The sequence below is a fragment of the Misgurnus anguillicaudatus genome, chromosome 10 (assembly GCF_027580225.2).
Source record: "Misgurnus anguillicaudatus chromosome 10, ASM2758022v2, whole genome shotgun sequence".
Classification (NCBI taxonomy): domain Eukaryota; kingdom Metazoa; phylum Chordata; class Actinopteri; order Cypriniformes; family Cobitidae; genus Misgurnus; species Misgurnus anguillicaudatus.
Window position 1 is genome coordinate 23,854,508 of NC_073346.2, and position 17,805 is coordinate 23,872,312.

Genomic DNA, 17,805 nt, shown 5'->3' on the forward strand with positions numbered 1-17,805 from the left:
CTGTGGGTTTTTGTGGAAGTTTCTGTGACAGAAATTCTCCAGGGAGCTGGAGATAAACCAAAGGCTTGTCAGTAAAGTTCCCAGAGCATCGCACATCATCTGCTGGATGCTGGCTACTTAGAAGATCTCTCCTGTGGAGAGGAATAGAGGTGCAAATCCTTCTGTCAGAGCTGTGATGTTTGACTCCATCTCAGAACAACTCGCCAGAGTCAGCAGCTCTGCTTCATTTGAGAAGGAAACATATCACATAATCTAGAAGTTGTTTCAATGAAGAGCAGATGTCCAACACATCTACTGCCTGCTCTACAGCAACTCCATTAAATAAACATGATCTTTTTACACCTGCTATCAAGATACGTTTTGGTCGACTGAATCACAAGAGGACAAGAGAGACACATTCACGTTTACACCTGGTGTTTTAATCCGTCTAGTCCACTTTCGATCATTTCTGTCCTGGTTACTTTACAGAGATGATCAACGGGCGAGTTACAAGCAGGAGAAATAACAGGTTTAACTCGCACTAAAGTAACGCTGTTTATGTTGTTAGTAAATAGACTGCACAAAGTTTTGTACATGTATATTGTTACTTGTTGAATTTAAAAGATGAAGGAGAGGTTTCCCGGGCAGGGTTTAAATTAATCCAGAACTAGACCGTAGTTATTTAAGAACATTTTAACAAGTTTTTACATACAAACCTTACAAAAAAACTATACTGGTGTGCATCTTGAGACAAAACAATGATATGTGTTAAAATATGTCAGTACAAGGTGTTTTGAAATTAAAGTAGCTTAAACATGCATTTTAGTCTCGGACTAGGGTAAACCCTGTCCAGGAAACTGCCCAGAGGAGACTAGATCTAAATGCAGAATAAAAGGGCTGGTTTCCCGGACAAGGCTTATCCTAGTCCCAGACTAAAATACATGTTTGAGTTGGTTTAAAGCGGACATATAATGAAAATCTGATTTTTTTTCATGTTTAAGTGCTATAATTGGGCCCAATAAACTCGCCCAACCCATTAACTTAGTTTTGGTAAACCATTCTCTGCAAGCTTGTGAAAAAATAGGTAATTTAATTTTGCTCCCCTTGTGATGTCAGAAGGGGATAATACCGCCCCTTCATCTGCACTGTTCAACCATGGCACTGCCATTTAGTGCAGAGATCAGCTCATTTGCATTTAAAGACATACCCAAAAACATAAAAAAAATTAACATACTATAATAAATTCTCTATATGGTATTTTACGCTAAAACTTTACATACGTACTCTGGAGACACCAAAATTGATTTGACATCTTAAAAGCGTCTTGTGAAATGTCCACTTTAATAAAAAACACCTTGCATTGGACTTGTATCTTAAAGGGGCCATGTCATGAAAATCTGACTTTTTCCATGTTTAAGTGCTATGATTGGGTCCCCAGTGCTTCTATCAACCTAGAAAATGTGAAAAAGACCAACCCAGTAACTTAGTTTTGATAAACCATTCTCTATAAGCACATGAAAAAATCGGTCGTTGAAATGTGGCTCTCCTTATGATGTCATAAGGAGCTCTTATTATAATAATACCGCCCCTAAATCTGCACTATCCAATCACAGCACTGCCATTCAGTGCAGAGAAAAGCACAATTGAGTTTTAATTGCAACAAACCACCATCATTGTGATCAATGTTTGAATTTCATCAGCTCATTTGCATTTTAAAGGACACACCCAAAACGGCACATTTTTGCACACACCTACAAAGTGGCAATTTGAACATGCTATAATAAATTATTGATATGCTATTTTGAGCTAAAACTTCACATGTGTGCTCTGGGGACACCAAAGATTTATTTGACATCTTAAAAAAGTATTGTGCCATGGCATCTTTAACATATATCACTGCCATTGTTTTGTCTCAAGATGCCCACCAGTATTGTTTGTTGCAAGGTTTGTTAAAAAAAAAATGTTCTAATATATCTAAGGCCATGTCCTGGATTAATCTAAACCCTGTCTGGGAAACTGACCCAAAGTTTTTATTAAATCCAAAAATTACAATCTCAGAACAGATTAAATAAACTCATAAAGGTTTAGGACAACGTAAGGGTCAGCACATGATGACAGAATTTTCATTTTGGGGTGAACTATCCCTTTAATCTGTTTACACTGATTACCACAGTCCAGAACTTAATTAAATTCATTGAATATTTGGATTTATAAAAGTTAGCATTATATTTCTTGTTCTTATATTCCGAACAGCTTCTGTCCGGTTTGTGGAACTACAACATTTTGCTTTACACCACACTTAATGTGCCTTACAATGCTAAACATCTTTTAGGAGAAATGTCTTTTAGGAAAAGAGCAGAATTAGGAGCAGCACAGAAGGAAAGTCTTACAGGATTAGTGTTCTCTGTTTGAGCAACCACCTGACAATTTCCTGAATTTGTGTTGAGAATGTCCTAGGATGTTCAGCGTACTGACTGGAGGATTACACAGAAGGCAGTTCAAGCCAGAAGCTAGCACATAGGCAAGCCACACAAGAAAACCCTGGCACTGACTGTGAACATGTCGTCTGAAAACAAGTAGAGAATTGTTAAAAACACTTGAAAAATAGCTGTAATTATGCAGCTGGTTGCCAGTAACTTACTGTAGAAGATAAAGACTGAAAATGTTTCATGTTCATTTAACTTTGAACAAACTGTTGCCAGTAAAAAACATAAATTACCTGCTGCCAACCAGCGGCCAGTAACACTGTAATTTCTACAGAAATTTTTTACAGTGAGCATGACCATTTTAGAAACAAAAGATGCAAAACAAAAGGTTTAGCTGTGGGACTAGATGTGCATTACCTGGTATATGATGTTATTGTTAAAGCATCCTCTACAAAAGAAAATTAAATACTTTGATCTATAAATTTAAAGTGAAAACCACCCTGTAGACCCAAAGCTACTGCCAATCGTTTAGAGAAAGATTAACCCTTGTAAAGAGAAGAAATGCTAAATGATTTTATAGAAAGGCACAGGAAACTAGAAATCCTCAGCCTGATCTCATGAGAATATGTACGTATTTAACAAGTATTTTAAAAATTCGTACAAAAACATACAATTATCATAAAAACAATGAAACCCCACCTCTAATTCTGCCCCTAACCCCAACTTTACAGTGGCAAAAGCAAATCATATAAAAATGTACGACTGTGATTATACAAATAAGATACCTCGTAAAATACATATTGAAAAGAAATCCCTCATGGTAGTGAATGACTTGTGAAGCAATTATTTTCATTTCATATTAAGGTCAAACAATTCAAAACTTTTCATACATTTTATTGAACAAATTATTAATTGCTCAGAAATGTTTCTAAACGATGAAGGGGAACCAGGTTTTCTTCCCTCTGGCCAATATTGAAACAACGCTGTATGAGACTGTCATAATTTTCCCCAAACCATTAATCCAACCAAATACATATTTAAAAGGTCTGAAAGTCACCTCTTTTTTGAAAAAAGAGAACACCACAAAAAATGTTAAAAAGGCCTTACTGATGAACCATTTGCCATTCATTTTATTCATATACCAAATAACTTAAGCATTTAAAATCATAATAAAGTCTCCTTCCCACATTTTTTATAAAGGCAATGTTTTTTTTAATATCTGCATGAGTAATTTAATGCATACATGTCTCCAGTAAGAAAATATTTTCTTTCTATTCAACACTAAGTGGGGAACTTGATTTCTGAAAAGACCTGAATTTGGTTTCTGGAAACCCTCTGGAATTTTGACGCTGAAATCATGAAAATAACAGTAATCATTTTGAAAATTTGTATGTGCTTTTATGTGATTTATGACATTTTTAACTGCTGCTAACATAAGAAGAAAAACTTTCACATGTACTTCAATTTTACAGAAAAAAAAACTAAACAAAAAACATTTGTGTTCTTTTCTGTGAAATCCAGGTTAAAGTTTTATAATCTAATTATGAGATTAGGAGCATCAAAGTTTAATTTTACATTGAGTTAAATATTTGACATGACCTTACTCAGTCAATATTAAAACTATAAAGGTTATAATTTCACAAAATGTTGTTTACATTATGTAGGATGACTTTATGTGGAAAACTGTAAATCACCAAAAAAAAACATTTGCTTACATATAAATTACATTTACAGAAATGTTGAGATGCATTTATATTATGCATAAAATCATAAAATAGACTGGCAGTATTGTAATTCATATGCTGTAACATTAATGTTTTTTAAAGGGACACTCCACTTCTTTAAAAATATGCTCATTTTCCAGCTCCCCTTAGAGTTAAACATTTGTTTTTTACCGTTTTGAAATCCATTCAGCTGATCTCCTGATCTCCGACTGGCGCTACCATTTTTAGCATAGCTTAGCACAATCCATTGAATCTGATTAGACCATTAGCATCGCGCTAAAAAACAACCAAAGAGTTCAATACCTCTTCGATTTAAAACATCGAGTACTAAGACATGGCTGCAGCTGGCATGGTGATATTACACAGAGCCTGAAAGTAGTCCCCTGCTATTGAAAGTTATCAAGGGGATAAGTGGATAATTTTTGGGCAGTGCGTAATATCACTACGCCTGCTGCAGCCATGCAGCAAAGTCCTTGATTATTACACCAGAATGAGCAACTTTTAATTTTCGGTCGGCCTTAGTACACAATGTAACTACAGAAGAGTCAAGTTTTAAATAGGAAAAATATGGAAACTGTTTGGTTATTTTTTGCACGATGCTAATGGTCTATGGATTCCAAAACAGTAAAAATCTAATGTTTAACTCTAGGGGAGCTGGAAAATGACCATATTTTCAAAAAAAATTGGAGTGTCCCTTTAAGCATGTGTGTTCCGCAATAAAATCATATGGTTTATTATAATATTTATTATTTGACAAGATACAACACTAAGGAATTTGCAAAATAATTGAAATGTACTGGACTGAATCTATTGTGAAAACCAGTTCTCTGACACCTATTAAACCACAGAGTCTATAATATTGTACACTTGGAATGAGTATACAGAAATGAACAGACACCAAACCAAATCAGTTTTGCTATGCAGTCTTAAGCTTTCCTAAAGAAAAAGAAAATTATACTGTACTTCCATAACAGCACCCACACACTCGAAAAGTCACGCTTGAAGTTGTGTTTCCATATAACATTGATTTCATGATCACTTAATGCCCTTAATTCACATGATTATGATATTAAACATGTCCAGCCCCCTCACGGTTGTCCAGTTTTAAACAACCCCCTTGCTAATTCCCTTCCACAGAAATAAACCTCAATTAATTATACATTCTTAGTTGGCTTGAGTAAAGTTGAAAACATTAATAATTCATGTGTAATACATGCTGTGTCTGAAGAAGAGAGGAGTTGGTTACATTTTGAAGGGCCAACTTAGTGTTGCAAGACCAACTCTGTCATCCTCCTTCATTCCGTCTCATCCTATAACCTCGCTTTGATCGCTTTTCAGAGTGTTTCCATCGTCTTCCATAACATTTCTCAGCTTTGTCCTTTTCATCTTTTCAATTTTTCACACATTCTTGCCATCATATCTTTTTTTCTGCCACTCTTATACATCACATGTAATACAGTACTTGTAACATTTCATTTTTATTTTACATGGTTACTTACTATGTGCTGTGGGTTTCAAAAATGCAAGTTGCTACATAACATATGCAGCACATTTTGTAACAATTTACAATAAGGTTGTATTTGTTAACAATATTTAATGTATTATCTACCATAAATGAACAATACTTGTACAGTATTTATTAATAGCTAATTTTAATAATTTTAGCGTTTACTAACAATTTTTACAAAATCAAAATCGCGTCTACCACGTCTTGAACATTTTGAATGCATTCGCGCATCTAGAGTGAAGTAGATGCGCAGAAAAAGCAAGCATTTTACGCGCGTCAGAGCCGAAATCCGCTTCTTGTGGGAGGGGCAAGTGCTATGTGGTTGTCTGTTTGCAAGATGGCTGATGTTGATCGTGCATTCATCGAGAGAGTTACCGGTTTGTATTTGGTAACCTTACTATAGGGGTTAAATATGTCACGTGACTCAAAAGTGAAATGTGTATTACAACTTACCAGGTTGCCCAATGTCCTCACTGACACTCTTCCAAGTGAGGTCCTTTTTATTCCTGTCTCTATAGAAATAAGAACTTGTGTCGTATAGCTCCGGGTGACTGCTCACAGACAATATCAAACATTCCTCATGTTGAATGAGTGACTCCGGGCGGGGTTGCCGCCACAGCAGCAAGCAGGCTCCTGATTGGTTAACGCGGCGCAAAAATCCGCCAAAGTTAAATTTTTTCAACTCGGGCGTCAGCCGCAAATTTGCGCCAAACGCAAAATGCACAAAAAGCACCATTAGCGCGTAACGTGCCAGACGCTCAATACGTGTCATTCAACGAGTGATTTCAATGTTGACACGCGTCCTCACATTGACTAATGCTGAGTTTACACCAATCGCGTTTCAGGCGTCAAAATCGCGTCTACCGCGCGTGGTTTGCCGCTTGAACAATTTGGATGCATTCGCGCGTGTAGAGCGGAGTAGACACGCAGAAAAAGCAAGCATTTGACGCGCGTCAGAGGCAAACTCCGCTTCTTGTGGGAGGGGCAAGTGCTATGCGGTTGTCTGTTTGTCAAGATGACTGATGTTGATTGTGCATTTATCAAGAGATTTACCCAGTTTGTATTACGTAACCTTACTATAGGGGAAAATAATAGGCGCGGGTCGATGTCACATGACTTAAAAGTGAAATGTGTATTACAACTTACCAGGTTGCCCAATGTCCTCACTGACACTCTTCCAAGCGAGGTCCTTTTTATTCCTGTTTTTATAGAAATAAGAACTTGTGTCATATAGCTCCGGGTGACTGTTTATGAACAATATCAAGCAGCAAGCAGGCTCCTGATTGGTTAACGAGGCGTGAAATTCAGCCAAAGTTCACATTTTTCAACTCGGGCGTCAGCCGCAAATTCTCGTGAGCCGCAAAATGCACAAAAAGCACCATTCGCACGTATCGCGCACAACGCTCAATTCGTGCCTTTCGCACGAGCATCACGCGCAAATGAGGCGGAAACGCACCATCCACGCCGAACGCCTCTTCCGCGCCTTCACATTGACTTAACATTGAAATCACTAGCGCTTCACGCCTCTACTGCGGTTGGTGTAAACGCAGCATTAACATTGAAATCACTTGCACTTGACGCCTCTACCGCGATTGGTGTAAACGCACATTACAGTTGGCTAATTTTCGTAAGAGATGGTTAACATTAATTAATGCAGAATAAACTAACATTTTGCTCTTAAATAACATTAACAAAGATTAATAAATACTGAAAAACTATTTTGCTCATTGCAAGTTCATGAAAGCTAACAATGTTACCAAATACAACCTTTTTACAATATGTCTCCAAGTAATGTTAGCTGCAGTAATATGAATAAGTTTTCCAGGTTAACCAATAAACTGACGTTATATCTAGTTCTATAAATAAACAAATGCTTTAATACAACACCTGTATTCAGTTTACATAAAAGCTTGGCTGCTTTAGTCTGAGCAAACGCTGTTTTCCAAGGCCTCTACGCAACCCAGAAAAGCTCAAAAACAATACTGAATCTCACAGTCGTGATTTAAACAGACTTTCAATATATGACTAGTTGAATTAAATCTGACTGAGAACCTGCAGCTATACTGTGGAGTTCATTCAGATGATAAAGGGGACTTGAAACATTTCACATTGACTGTATCCGTATGAATAAACAGAAGTGAAGAGCGAACATTTAACTAACAGTATAAGACGAACAGGAATATTAATCTCAGCCCCATAGCTGTACAATGTGCATAACTTACTGAACACCTAAATCCAATCTTTAAATTCATGCAGGGATGGTGCCGTCTCATCTAATGACAATCATTATTTCATTTCATCCAAAAACAACAGCAGCATCACTGTTAGCAGCAATAACAACCTGCATTACAATACTGCATTACTTCCCCTCGGTTGTTATTTATCATTTATTTGTTTATGTTTTCCTGAAAAAAAAATAGTGTTGTGGCATCTCATTTGCATGTTCCTTCAGTACGTGCCCACAGCAATGTGTTGTGCAAATGTATCAAACTTTAATATTCTTGATGCTAAGGGCTCTGTGTGTTATGAAAGTAAGAATATGGAAACAGCTTTCCAGATGAATACATTTTCACATAGGGAGTCCACTGCCCTGCGTACGTACTTCATATTTATTGTTTGTTATAGGGATCTTCACTCTTTTTTATTTCACAGCATTTGCAAAGTACATTTTATTATTATGTATGTTCTCTGGGAATCGAACCCATGACCTTTTGCGCTGCTAATACCTTTTATAAATTGTATGTTCACTGTATGAGATGCAATGAAACATAGCCTTTCGCCTTTACCTTTGGTTGGAGCTAATGCAATATGGTATTTTAGTTGAACACATTCGAGATCAACTAATAACTGGCGGACCCCCTGCTGTACCGTGGCGAACCCCCATAGAAGACCCCTGGCATATTACATGCTTAAAAATGAATAATGAATGTTACCAATGATTAATTTAAATATAACTATAATATAACTAGAATTCCTACAACTGAATTCACACACACACACTACATACCCTTTGAACCCCAGATGATGATGTCATCATCTTCACTAGTATCAAATACATCATCTGATGCAACTTCCTCAATTTGTCTCTTTATCTTCAGTCTTGTGTGTGATCTCCCTTCCACCACTTTCCTCCTCTCGGTCACCTCTTGCAACACCTCCATGTCCATCTCATCACACCCCTGGTTCACTGCAATCATCTCCTCGATCTTTTCCAGCAGCTCTCTGACCTGATGGCTCTCACCCTTAGCCTTATTATTAAACACATGATATCTGTTACCACATCTGTCAACAAGCCACTGCAGGGCTTTTCCTTCACATTCAATGTGCTGCTCAATAGCTCTGTCTCCGAGGACGTCCCCAAAGGTGAACAGAACCATACAGCGATCCCAGACGGCAGTACCCAGAAGCTTTAGATGATCCTCCGTTGTCTTCCGCTCCTGCTCTTGGAATGAACAGTCTACACGTACAACCAGAACCAAAGCGACCGGTCCTGAAGTGAATCGAGTCAGAAATCGCACAAGTTCTTCTTTATGAGATTCAGGTGTGTCTTCTATGGGCAGATGTTTCCACCAGCCAGGGGTGTCTATGACGGTGATTCGCCGCCCCGCCACCTCTCCACGTTTCTGGACACGCAGGGATGTTCTTCTTGACCCGAACACCTGTTTGCCAAGGGCGGTATTTCCTGTTGAACTTTTCCCAGCTTCTCCGTAACCAAGCAGTACAAGAAAAAACTCAGAAAAATGATCTCCATTGCCTGGCGAGAGACATCATAAAACTGACTAATAATAAATGCCACCAAAACATTTTATTTCGCTGTCTCGTACTTATGCATTGCGTGATGTATGAACAGATATGACAGGTAATGCTGCTGTCAAGCGATAAAATGAACGAGTCGATTAAAATGGGATTTGCTGTTGGAGATGATGAGCTGTGGTGCTTATGTGGGTAATACAGGTTTAAGCCTGATGCTTTTCTCTTATCTCTCCTCCGAATTATTACCTGTCATTCTCCATTTACATCTTTTCAATAAAAATAAAAGACAAACTGCTTTTGCGTTCTTTTATAAAAAAAATTATTCAAGAAAAACGTTTTGTAATGTCAACAAAATGTAAAATTAATATTAAATGTTGCATTAGTGATTCATAAACTTACATGTATTAAAGGGGACATTTCACAAGACTTTTTTATGATGTTAAATACATTTTTGGTGTCCCCAGAGTATGTATGTATGTAAAGTTTTAGCTCAAAATATCATATAGATAATTTATTGTAGCATGTTAAAATTGTCACTTTGTAGGTGTGAGCAAAAAATATGCAGTTTTTTTGGGTATGTCCTTTAAGTACAAATGAGCTGATCTCTCCACTAAATGGCAGTGTCGTGGTTGGATTGTGCAAATTAGAGGGCAGTATTCTCCCCTTCTGACATCACAAGGGGAGCCAAAGTTCAATGATCTATTTTTTCACGTGCTTGCAGATAATGGATTACCAAAACTATACTGGATTGATCTTTTTTTACATTTTCTAGGTTGATAGAAGCACTGGGGACACATAAAAGTATGCAACCCATTCTCACTCCCCAAGGCGTCAAAATCTGAAGCATGTCCAAACGCCTTCAGCGAAGGGTGCCCCTGTGCGTCACTGTATCGACGAAGTGGGAACTTCGTTGCTTTCGTGCTGGTCCCTCAGCGTCGGATACAGTATAGACGAAATGGAATCCCGGAAGGTGATGCCGTCACGTTATGCGACGATCGGCAGGATCATGCTGCTTCTGGACGGTAACTACTCAATTTTGTTCCAAATTTTTTACCATTGTCGCATGGGGTTGGGGTTAGAACGACTTTCTGTTACATAAAATTACATCCTAACCCAAACCCAACTCTAACCCTAACCCCAAGCGACAATGGTTTAAAAATCAGAAGACAAAAAGTATAAACCAATACAGACATCCTAACCCAAACCCGAACCCTAACCCCAAGCAACAGTGGCTTAAAAATCAGAAGACAAAAAGTATAAACAAACTCACATCCAAACCTCAAGTCTAACCCCAACCCCAAGCGACAATGGTTGAAAAATTTGAAAAAAATTGAGTAGTTACCGTCCAGAAGCGGCATGCTGCCGATCGTCGCATAACGTGATGACATCACCTTCCGGGATTCCATTTCGTCTATATCCGACGCTGAGGGATTAGCATGAAAGCAACAGAGTTCCCATTTTGTCGATATAGTGACGCATAGAGGCACCCTTCGCGTCTTCATACTGATGCTGAAGGCGTTTGGACATGCTTCAGATTTTGACGCCTTGGGAAGTGAGAATGTGTTGAAGTATAACACTTAAACATGAAAAAAGTCAAATTTTCATGATATGTCCCCTTTAACATGAAAAACTGTATACTTAAACTCTGAATCCATTAAACAGACTCATAACATTTTGAACTCTACACTATAAAAAAAATCTGTAGAAATTACAATGTTATTGCAGCTGGGTTGCCGGTAATTTACCGTAGATTTAAATTTATGTTATTTACTGGCAAGAGTTTGTTCAAAGTTAAATACATTTTTAATATTAACAAGTCTTTATCTTTACAGAATATAACTATACAATAACAGCCTCATGCAAAGCATTCTGGGAACCAGAAATCATCATCAACTTTTTTTCTGTTTTTTGCTTCAGATTTTGTTTCCCAGAATGTTTTGCTTCATGCTGTTTTTTAGTTTTATTCTGTAAAGACAAATACTTGTAAATGTTTAATGTTTATTTAACTTTGAACAAAATGTTGCCAGTAAATAACATAAATTTAAATCTACGGTAAGTTACCGGCAACCCAGCTGCAATAACACTGTAATTTCTACGGAATTTTCCAAATACACTGAAAAAATTGACAAATAATGGGCCCAAGTTGTCACTGGGGCAGTACCCTTTGAAAAGGTCCTATACCATTTAGGTACAGGATATACATTTGGTACCAATATGAACTCTTTAGGTGAAAAGGCATACTTTTTGAAAGGGTACCACCCCAGTGACAGCTTTTTCTTTATTCAGCTATTTTTAATGTTCATGTAAGTTGTCTACAAATCGGAAGGTTGGTGGTTCAGTCCCTGGCTCCACCTGACCAAGTGTTGAGGTGTCCTTGATCAAGACACCTTACCCCAGCTGCTCCCGACAAGCTGGATGGCACCTTGCATGGCTGACACCGCCGTCGGTGTATGAATGAGTGGGTGAATGTGAGGCAACTTGTAAAGTGCTTTGGATGGCCATAGGTCTGTTAAAAGCACTATATAAATGCAGTCCATTTACCATGTTGGGAAACAATATTGGACAGAACACACCACTGGGTTAAAACTGAACCAATGCTGGGTTCTTTTAACCTAACTGCTGGGTTATTATAACCCAAGGTTGCATAACAACAACCCAACATTGGGTCATTTTTAACCCAGCATGTGTTCTGTCCAATATTGACCCATTATGGGCCAATGAGTGTATATAGTCCATTCTTCTAACCATTTCATTACGCATACAGTACAAATCCAAAAAACAGTAACTTACCTTTTATTGCACTCATCTTTCTCATGTTGTTCTGTTGCTTTGCTCTTGCCTTTGCCCTCTTTTCCGCCACTTTCTGTTTCTGTTTCACCTCTTTTAAAGTCTTGGGGTCAATTTCATAACGACAGCCCCTATTTTCCATCACCACCCTCTCTATCTTCAACAGCAAGCTTGTGACCTGAGTGCTATCATTCCAATCCGTATTATTGAGAACATGATACCTGTTCTGGCATTTCTCAATAAGCCACCGTAGAGCATCCCCTTCACTCTCAATGAACTCTTCGATGGTAACATCGCCCAGACAATCTCCATGTGTGAAGAGCACCACGGTATGAGCCCAGACTCCCCCACCGAGAAGATCGAGATGTTCCTCCACTGATCTCTTGTCTTCGGCTGTGAATGACACATCTACGCGTAAAGTCAATAAAACGGCGTGTGGACAGAGGGACATACTGAGTAATATCTCCTCTTTTACTAGTTCAGGAGTCTCACATGCCGGAAGAGATTTCCACCAGCCTGGTGTCTCCACTATGGTCACATGTCTACCTGCAACCTCCCCATGTCTTTTCACACACTGCATGCTTGTCTTTGATGTAAAAGTCTCCATACTCAGAATGGTGTTACCTGCTGTACTCTTTCCACCTCTTCGAAAACCTAACACAATTATCCTCATCTTGGAAATGTGGAATTGTTTGTGACCTGGTTAAAACATAATTTACAGTAATAATTTACAGTATTTACAGCATCACTGCTTTTAAACCTTTCTTTTTAGGAGTGTAAACTGTCATAATGGTCCTTACCGTGACATGAAAGTAGAGACTCCCATTGTTTTTGTATCATCTTCCTCCTTTGGGTTGCCCTCATGCATCTCCTTGTCGTTATCCCTTCTAACTTACGCAACCATTTTTTGTCTATTTCAAAATAACAACCCTTGTTCTCCGCAACCATTGAGTCTATTTTCTCCAGCAGTCCTATAACCTGTGTGCCAGTGGCTCTGTCAATGTTAAGAACATGATATCTGTGGCCGCATCTCTCCACGAGCCAAAGCAGAAGAGACTCTCCTTCACTTCCGATCTGCCTTTCAAGAGTTTGTTCCTGTAGCTGGTTTGTGTACGTAAACACGACTATAGTGTGATTCCAGACCCTTTGACTCAAAAGCTCCAGGTGTTCCTCCGCCGATCGTCTGTGCTTTTCTTTGTAGAAAGCATCCACACGTATGACCAGCAGAACAGCATGCGGCCCGGGGGGACAATGAGTCACGCTAAGCATAATGTCCTTTTTTTGGAATTCAGGGGTTTCTTTTATCAAGTAGTTCTTCCACCAACCTGGTGTGTCAACTACAGTGATTTGCCTTCCGGCGAAATCTCCCTGCATCTTCGCACACTGCGCTGTTCTTCTCAGAAGAGGCTCTGCATGACCTGTTATTAGGTTTGCCAAAGAGGTTTTCCCCGCTGCTCTGTTCCCCAATAACACAATCCTCAAATCAGAGAGAGACTGGTCTGTCAGTGAGAGAGGATGCTTTATAAATATTAAACCGTGATTTCTTGCGTCCTGCTGCTTTTTGTAGATATAGAAATTAATTGTATTTAATTCTGAACCTTTTCTAACCCTCATGTTTGATGAGGAGAATCAGAGACTCCTAAGGGAATTTTAATAGCTCAGAAATGTATTTAACATTAGGTTGCACTCAGGCTGATATTTGAGCCAACTTTTTTATTCAAAATGCTATATTACTCTGTGTTTGGGGTCTTTAGAGATCTCATCATTTGGCAAGATGTAAACAACACTGGTCCAGAAGCATTTCATGTTTCAGGGTTTTAACACTACATAAACGTTGGGATAAAATACAACACAGGAAGCAGTGTTTCTGGACCAGTGTTGTTTACATCTTGCAAAATGGTCTAAAGCATTATACATTTTTGAATTTAAAGTCTCAGATTACTGTACACCAGGGGCCTCATTTATAAAATGCTGCGTAGAAACCGTCCTACATTTGATCTTACGATCATTTATCAAAAATGCGTATGTGTGATTTATAAACCAAATGTAAACACAGAAAACGCGCGTACACCTTTCTTTCAGATGTGAAGTTTATAAATTGCAAATGATCTTGAACTTGTGCACAGCTGAGCAGTTTCAGATCTCTACCTTTAAACGATGCCTAATTAATGTCATAGACATATAAAAGAGCGCTGCTCAATGTTAAAACCCAATTTTGAGCAGCAAGAATGGCTAATATTTTAAAAACCTGCAGCAATCAGACAACCAATAGTGCGTACGTCTGCTCAGACCCTGACATGGCGCAAAACACTTTTCTACGTCAAAGGCAGTTTTTTATAAATATGGACTTTGCCGTGTTTTTTTTGCGTACGCACACTTTACGATCAAATCTGTGCGCACGCACGCTTTATAAATGAGGCCCCTGGGGTGTCGCACTGCCAAAAATGTCTTATTATTGTATTATTATTTGTGATACCAAATCACTCTAAAAACAAACAGTGCTAAATAGCACTAAAAGTGGTTCAATGGCTCGTAATCATGGGGGAACCATTTTAAGTGCAATATAGCACCTGTGTAGAACTATATGTAAGCAATAAGGTACGAGAGGCTGTGCTGTATCGTGAATAAGTAACGGCTGAAGGGCGTTGTTAGGCACGACGCGAAGCGGAGTGCCTGCAACCCCTTCAGCCGTTACTTATTCACGATACAGCACTTGCCTCGAGTACCTTATTGCTTTTATAAAACGGTTACCACACAATAAAGTAATATTTTTTAAAGTAAAAAAATATTAGTGCAACTTTCATGAAGTTAAATCAATAAAAGCATTCCTTCCGCTAGAAAAAATAGTCCCTGACTGCGAACAATAACATGAAAGCTCAAATAAAAACAACAAACTGTTCTCAGACTTTGTCTCATTATATGTTTGTGTGTTGCTAAGGGCGCAGTGATATTAAATAGAACCGTTGGGTGAAGCGGTCATAGCAGTGTTTTATTGTGAATAAAGCACACCTATTGACCAATCAGAATCAAGGATTTGAACTAACCGTTTTATAAGTAAGCAATAAGGTACGAGAGGCTGTGCTGTATCGTGAATAAGTAACGGCTGAAGGGCGTTGTTAGGTACGACGCGAAGCGGAGTGCCTGCAACCCCTTCAGCCGTTACTTATTCACGATACAGCACTTGCCTCGAGTACCTTATTGCTTTTATAAAACGGTTACCACACAATATTAAAGTAAAAAAAAATATTAGTGCAACTTTCATGAAGTTAAATTAATAAAAGCATTCCTTCCGCTAGAAAAAATAGTCCCTGACTGCGAAAAACAACATGAAAGTTCAAATAAAAACAACAAACTGTTCTCAGACTTTGTCTCATTATATGTTTATGTGTTGCTAAGGGTGTTGCTAAGGGCGCAGTGATATTAAATAGAACCGTTGGGTGAAGAGGTCATAGCAGTGTTTTATTGCGAATAAAGCACACCTATTGACCAATCAGAATCAAGGATTGGAACTAACCGTTTTATAATGTGCTATATAGAACCATATCTGGTGCTATAGTGGTGCTACAGTATATCACCCCGTATGGTTCTTTATAGGTGCTTTATAGGTGCCACATAGCACCAAAAATGGTTCCCCCATGATCACGAGTTTTTACAGGGTTTCCACAACTTAGTTAACTTTAAATTCAAGGACCTTTCAGAACTTTTCAGGCCCAATACCCTCAATTTCAAGCATAAATGTGGGGACACATTTGAAGTGAGAGCAAGGTTACATCGTGTTAACTTTTAAGATACATTGTTACAGTTCCCTTTCGTGGGAACTTGCGCTGCGTCACTGCGGTGACACTTTGGGGATGCCTCCAGGGGTAAGTGTGTCTAAATGTGTATATCAAATTAATGACAAAGACAGGGTGACACAGGAGCAAGGAAGTATATCGCTATTTTAAATATTGCCAAAGATGGCGTTACAGGGACGTAGGAAGTATGGCAAGGGAGACGCAGCGTCTTGTTCCCTTCTCAGGGAACAACAGTTACATAACCTGAGATGTTTTCATGTGTCAAACACAATTATGCAAAAAATTATTTTGGTATGAATCAACATTTGCATACAGAAGATATAAGCATTTAAAGCAAACAGTTTAGCATGTGTGCTTAAAAAGTCTAGAATTTTTATCATATTATTCTACACTACACAGGGAATAATATGGTTTTTTTTTTTCACAGAAAACTTCTTGCATAAAATAGATTCAAGCACTTTCAATGACCTGTATCTATGTATGTATATTTTCAAAAACTTCCCATGGCTTTGAATTTTTTCCCCCAGATTCAAAAACTTTCAAGGACCCGTGGGAACCCTGTTTTATGGTGCTATTTAGCACCAATTTTTTAGAGTGAATGACCTAGAGGTTTAGTCTTATTTTTTGAAGGACAAAAATGAAAATCAATTAAGTTTTTAGCTTAAAACTGGTTTTATGTTTCATCAGAATTTAATAAACTTAATTCAAGGTAATTTTTCTTACCCCATTGGCAGATATTTTTATTTGTTTTCATCAGAAACTCATTTGATTTTCATATTATTTAAAAGAAAACAAGACATTTTTGCAGTTGAAATTGTGCTTTTGGAGTTCTTGCAGAGTTTAGTTGAAAATTTCATCACACACACTCTAAAAACAAACGGTGCTATATAGCACCAAAAGTGGTTCTTTGCTCGTAATCATAGAAGAACCGTTTTTAGTGCCATATAGAACCGGTGAAGCACCTGTGTAGAACCATATAGTGCTATGTAGAACCAAATGTGGTGATAGTGGTGCCACATGGCACCTATATGGCTCCACACAGGCGCCCCACCGGTGCCACACGGCACCAAAAACGGTTCTTCCATGGTTACGATTCAAATCAACAGCCTTGGTGCTATATAGCACCGTTTGTTTTTTTAGAGTGCATCTAAACAAGCTCATCATTACCTTTAAATTATAGGCAGGTGTTTACGCAGGGTTAATATTAAAAACTGCAGGATAGTGGCCCTCCAGGTGCATAAACCTTTACCAGTTTATTCAGCTAATCTCTTGTATTTATCTAAAATGTTTATTGTATTTGTCTGCAACCAATTAGGGTTAAATCTTAAATAATATCTACTTGCTGGGTAGCTTATGTTGGAAGGAATTGAATTCTTTAAATTAATTTTAACACAAATTAAGAGGATAATTATGATTACTATTTATTTTTACATGTAAACCACTGGGGTCCCTGAAACACCCCCAAAATCAATAGAAACATGAGTGTTACAAATATGTTCCATTATTCTAATAAATACTAATACCCATAACTCCTATAATATAAAATAGAGAATCAGTGAGATACAAGTTTTGGGTAACTTACCAAATTCACAACTTGTAGCCATTGCTGTACTCTTTTATTCAAAACCTTCCCTAAAACATTTAGAAATAATGTCACATTTGCTTTAAATTAGCTTCATCGCAATTTAAGTGATACAGAAAGGTTAATAAAAATAAAATCTGTCTTCAGCCTGCGTTAATGTGTTTCTAAGGCACCAGAGCAGGCTAATGGATGATGCTTTTAAAATGACAAGATTACCACCCATACATTTACGTCTTATTTCAGCAAGCTTTTA

At 38.0% G+C, this 17,805-nt stretch overlaps 1 protein-coding gene across 1 annotated transcript; it reads right to left on the reverse strand.

The window, feature by feature from the left end:
- Positions 1-7,428: 7,428 nt before the first annotated feature.
- Positions 7,429-13,940, reverse strand: LOC129447662 (GTPase IMAP family member 8). The gene is made up of 3 exons (XM_055209410.2): positions 12,977-13,940; positions 12,180-12,875; positions 7,429-9,390 (listed from the first exon to the last, which is right to left on the reverse strand). Exons 1-3 carry the CDS (start codon positions 13,788-13,790, stop codon positions 8,636-8,638), a joined length of 2,265 nt encoding a protein of 754 aa, XP_055065385.2. The 5' UTR covers positions 13,791-13,940; the 3' UTR covers positions 7,429-8,635.
- Positions 13,941-17,805: the final 3,865 nt, after the last annotated feature.

What these genes read in the sequence shown, in the direction of transcription:
- LOC129447662 (XM_055209410.2), bottom strand. Translation starts at nt 13,790, where the DNA reads ATGAGGGTTAGAAAAGGTTCAGAATTAAATACAATTAATTTCTATATC. An exon ending in GTCTCTACTTTCATGTCACG is followed by an intron (nt 12,876 to 12,976) that starts GTAAGGACCATT and finishes TGTTTTAACCAG; the next exon opens with GTCACAAACAATTCCACATT. An exon ending in AAAGATGAGTGCAATAAAAG is followed by an intron (nt 9,391 to 12,179) that starts GTAAGTTACTGT and finishes GTCTCTCGCCAG; the next exon opens with GCAATGGAGATCATTTTTCT.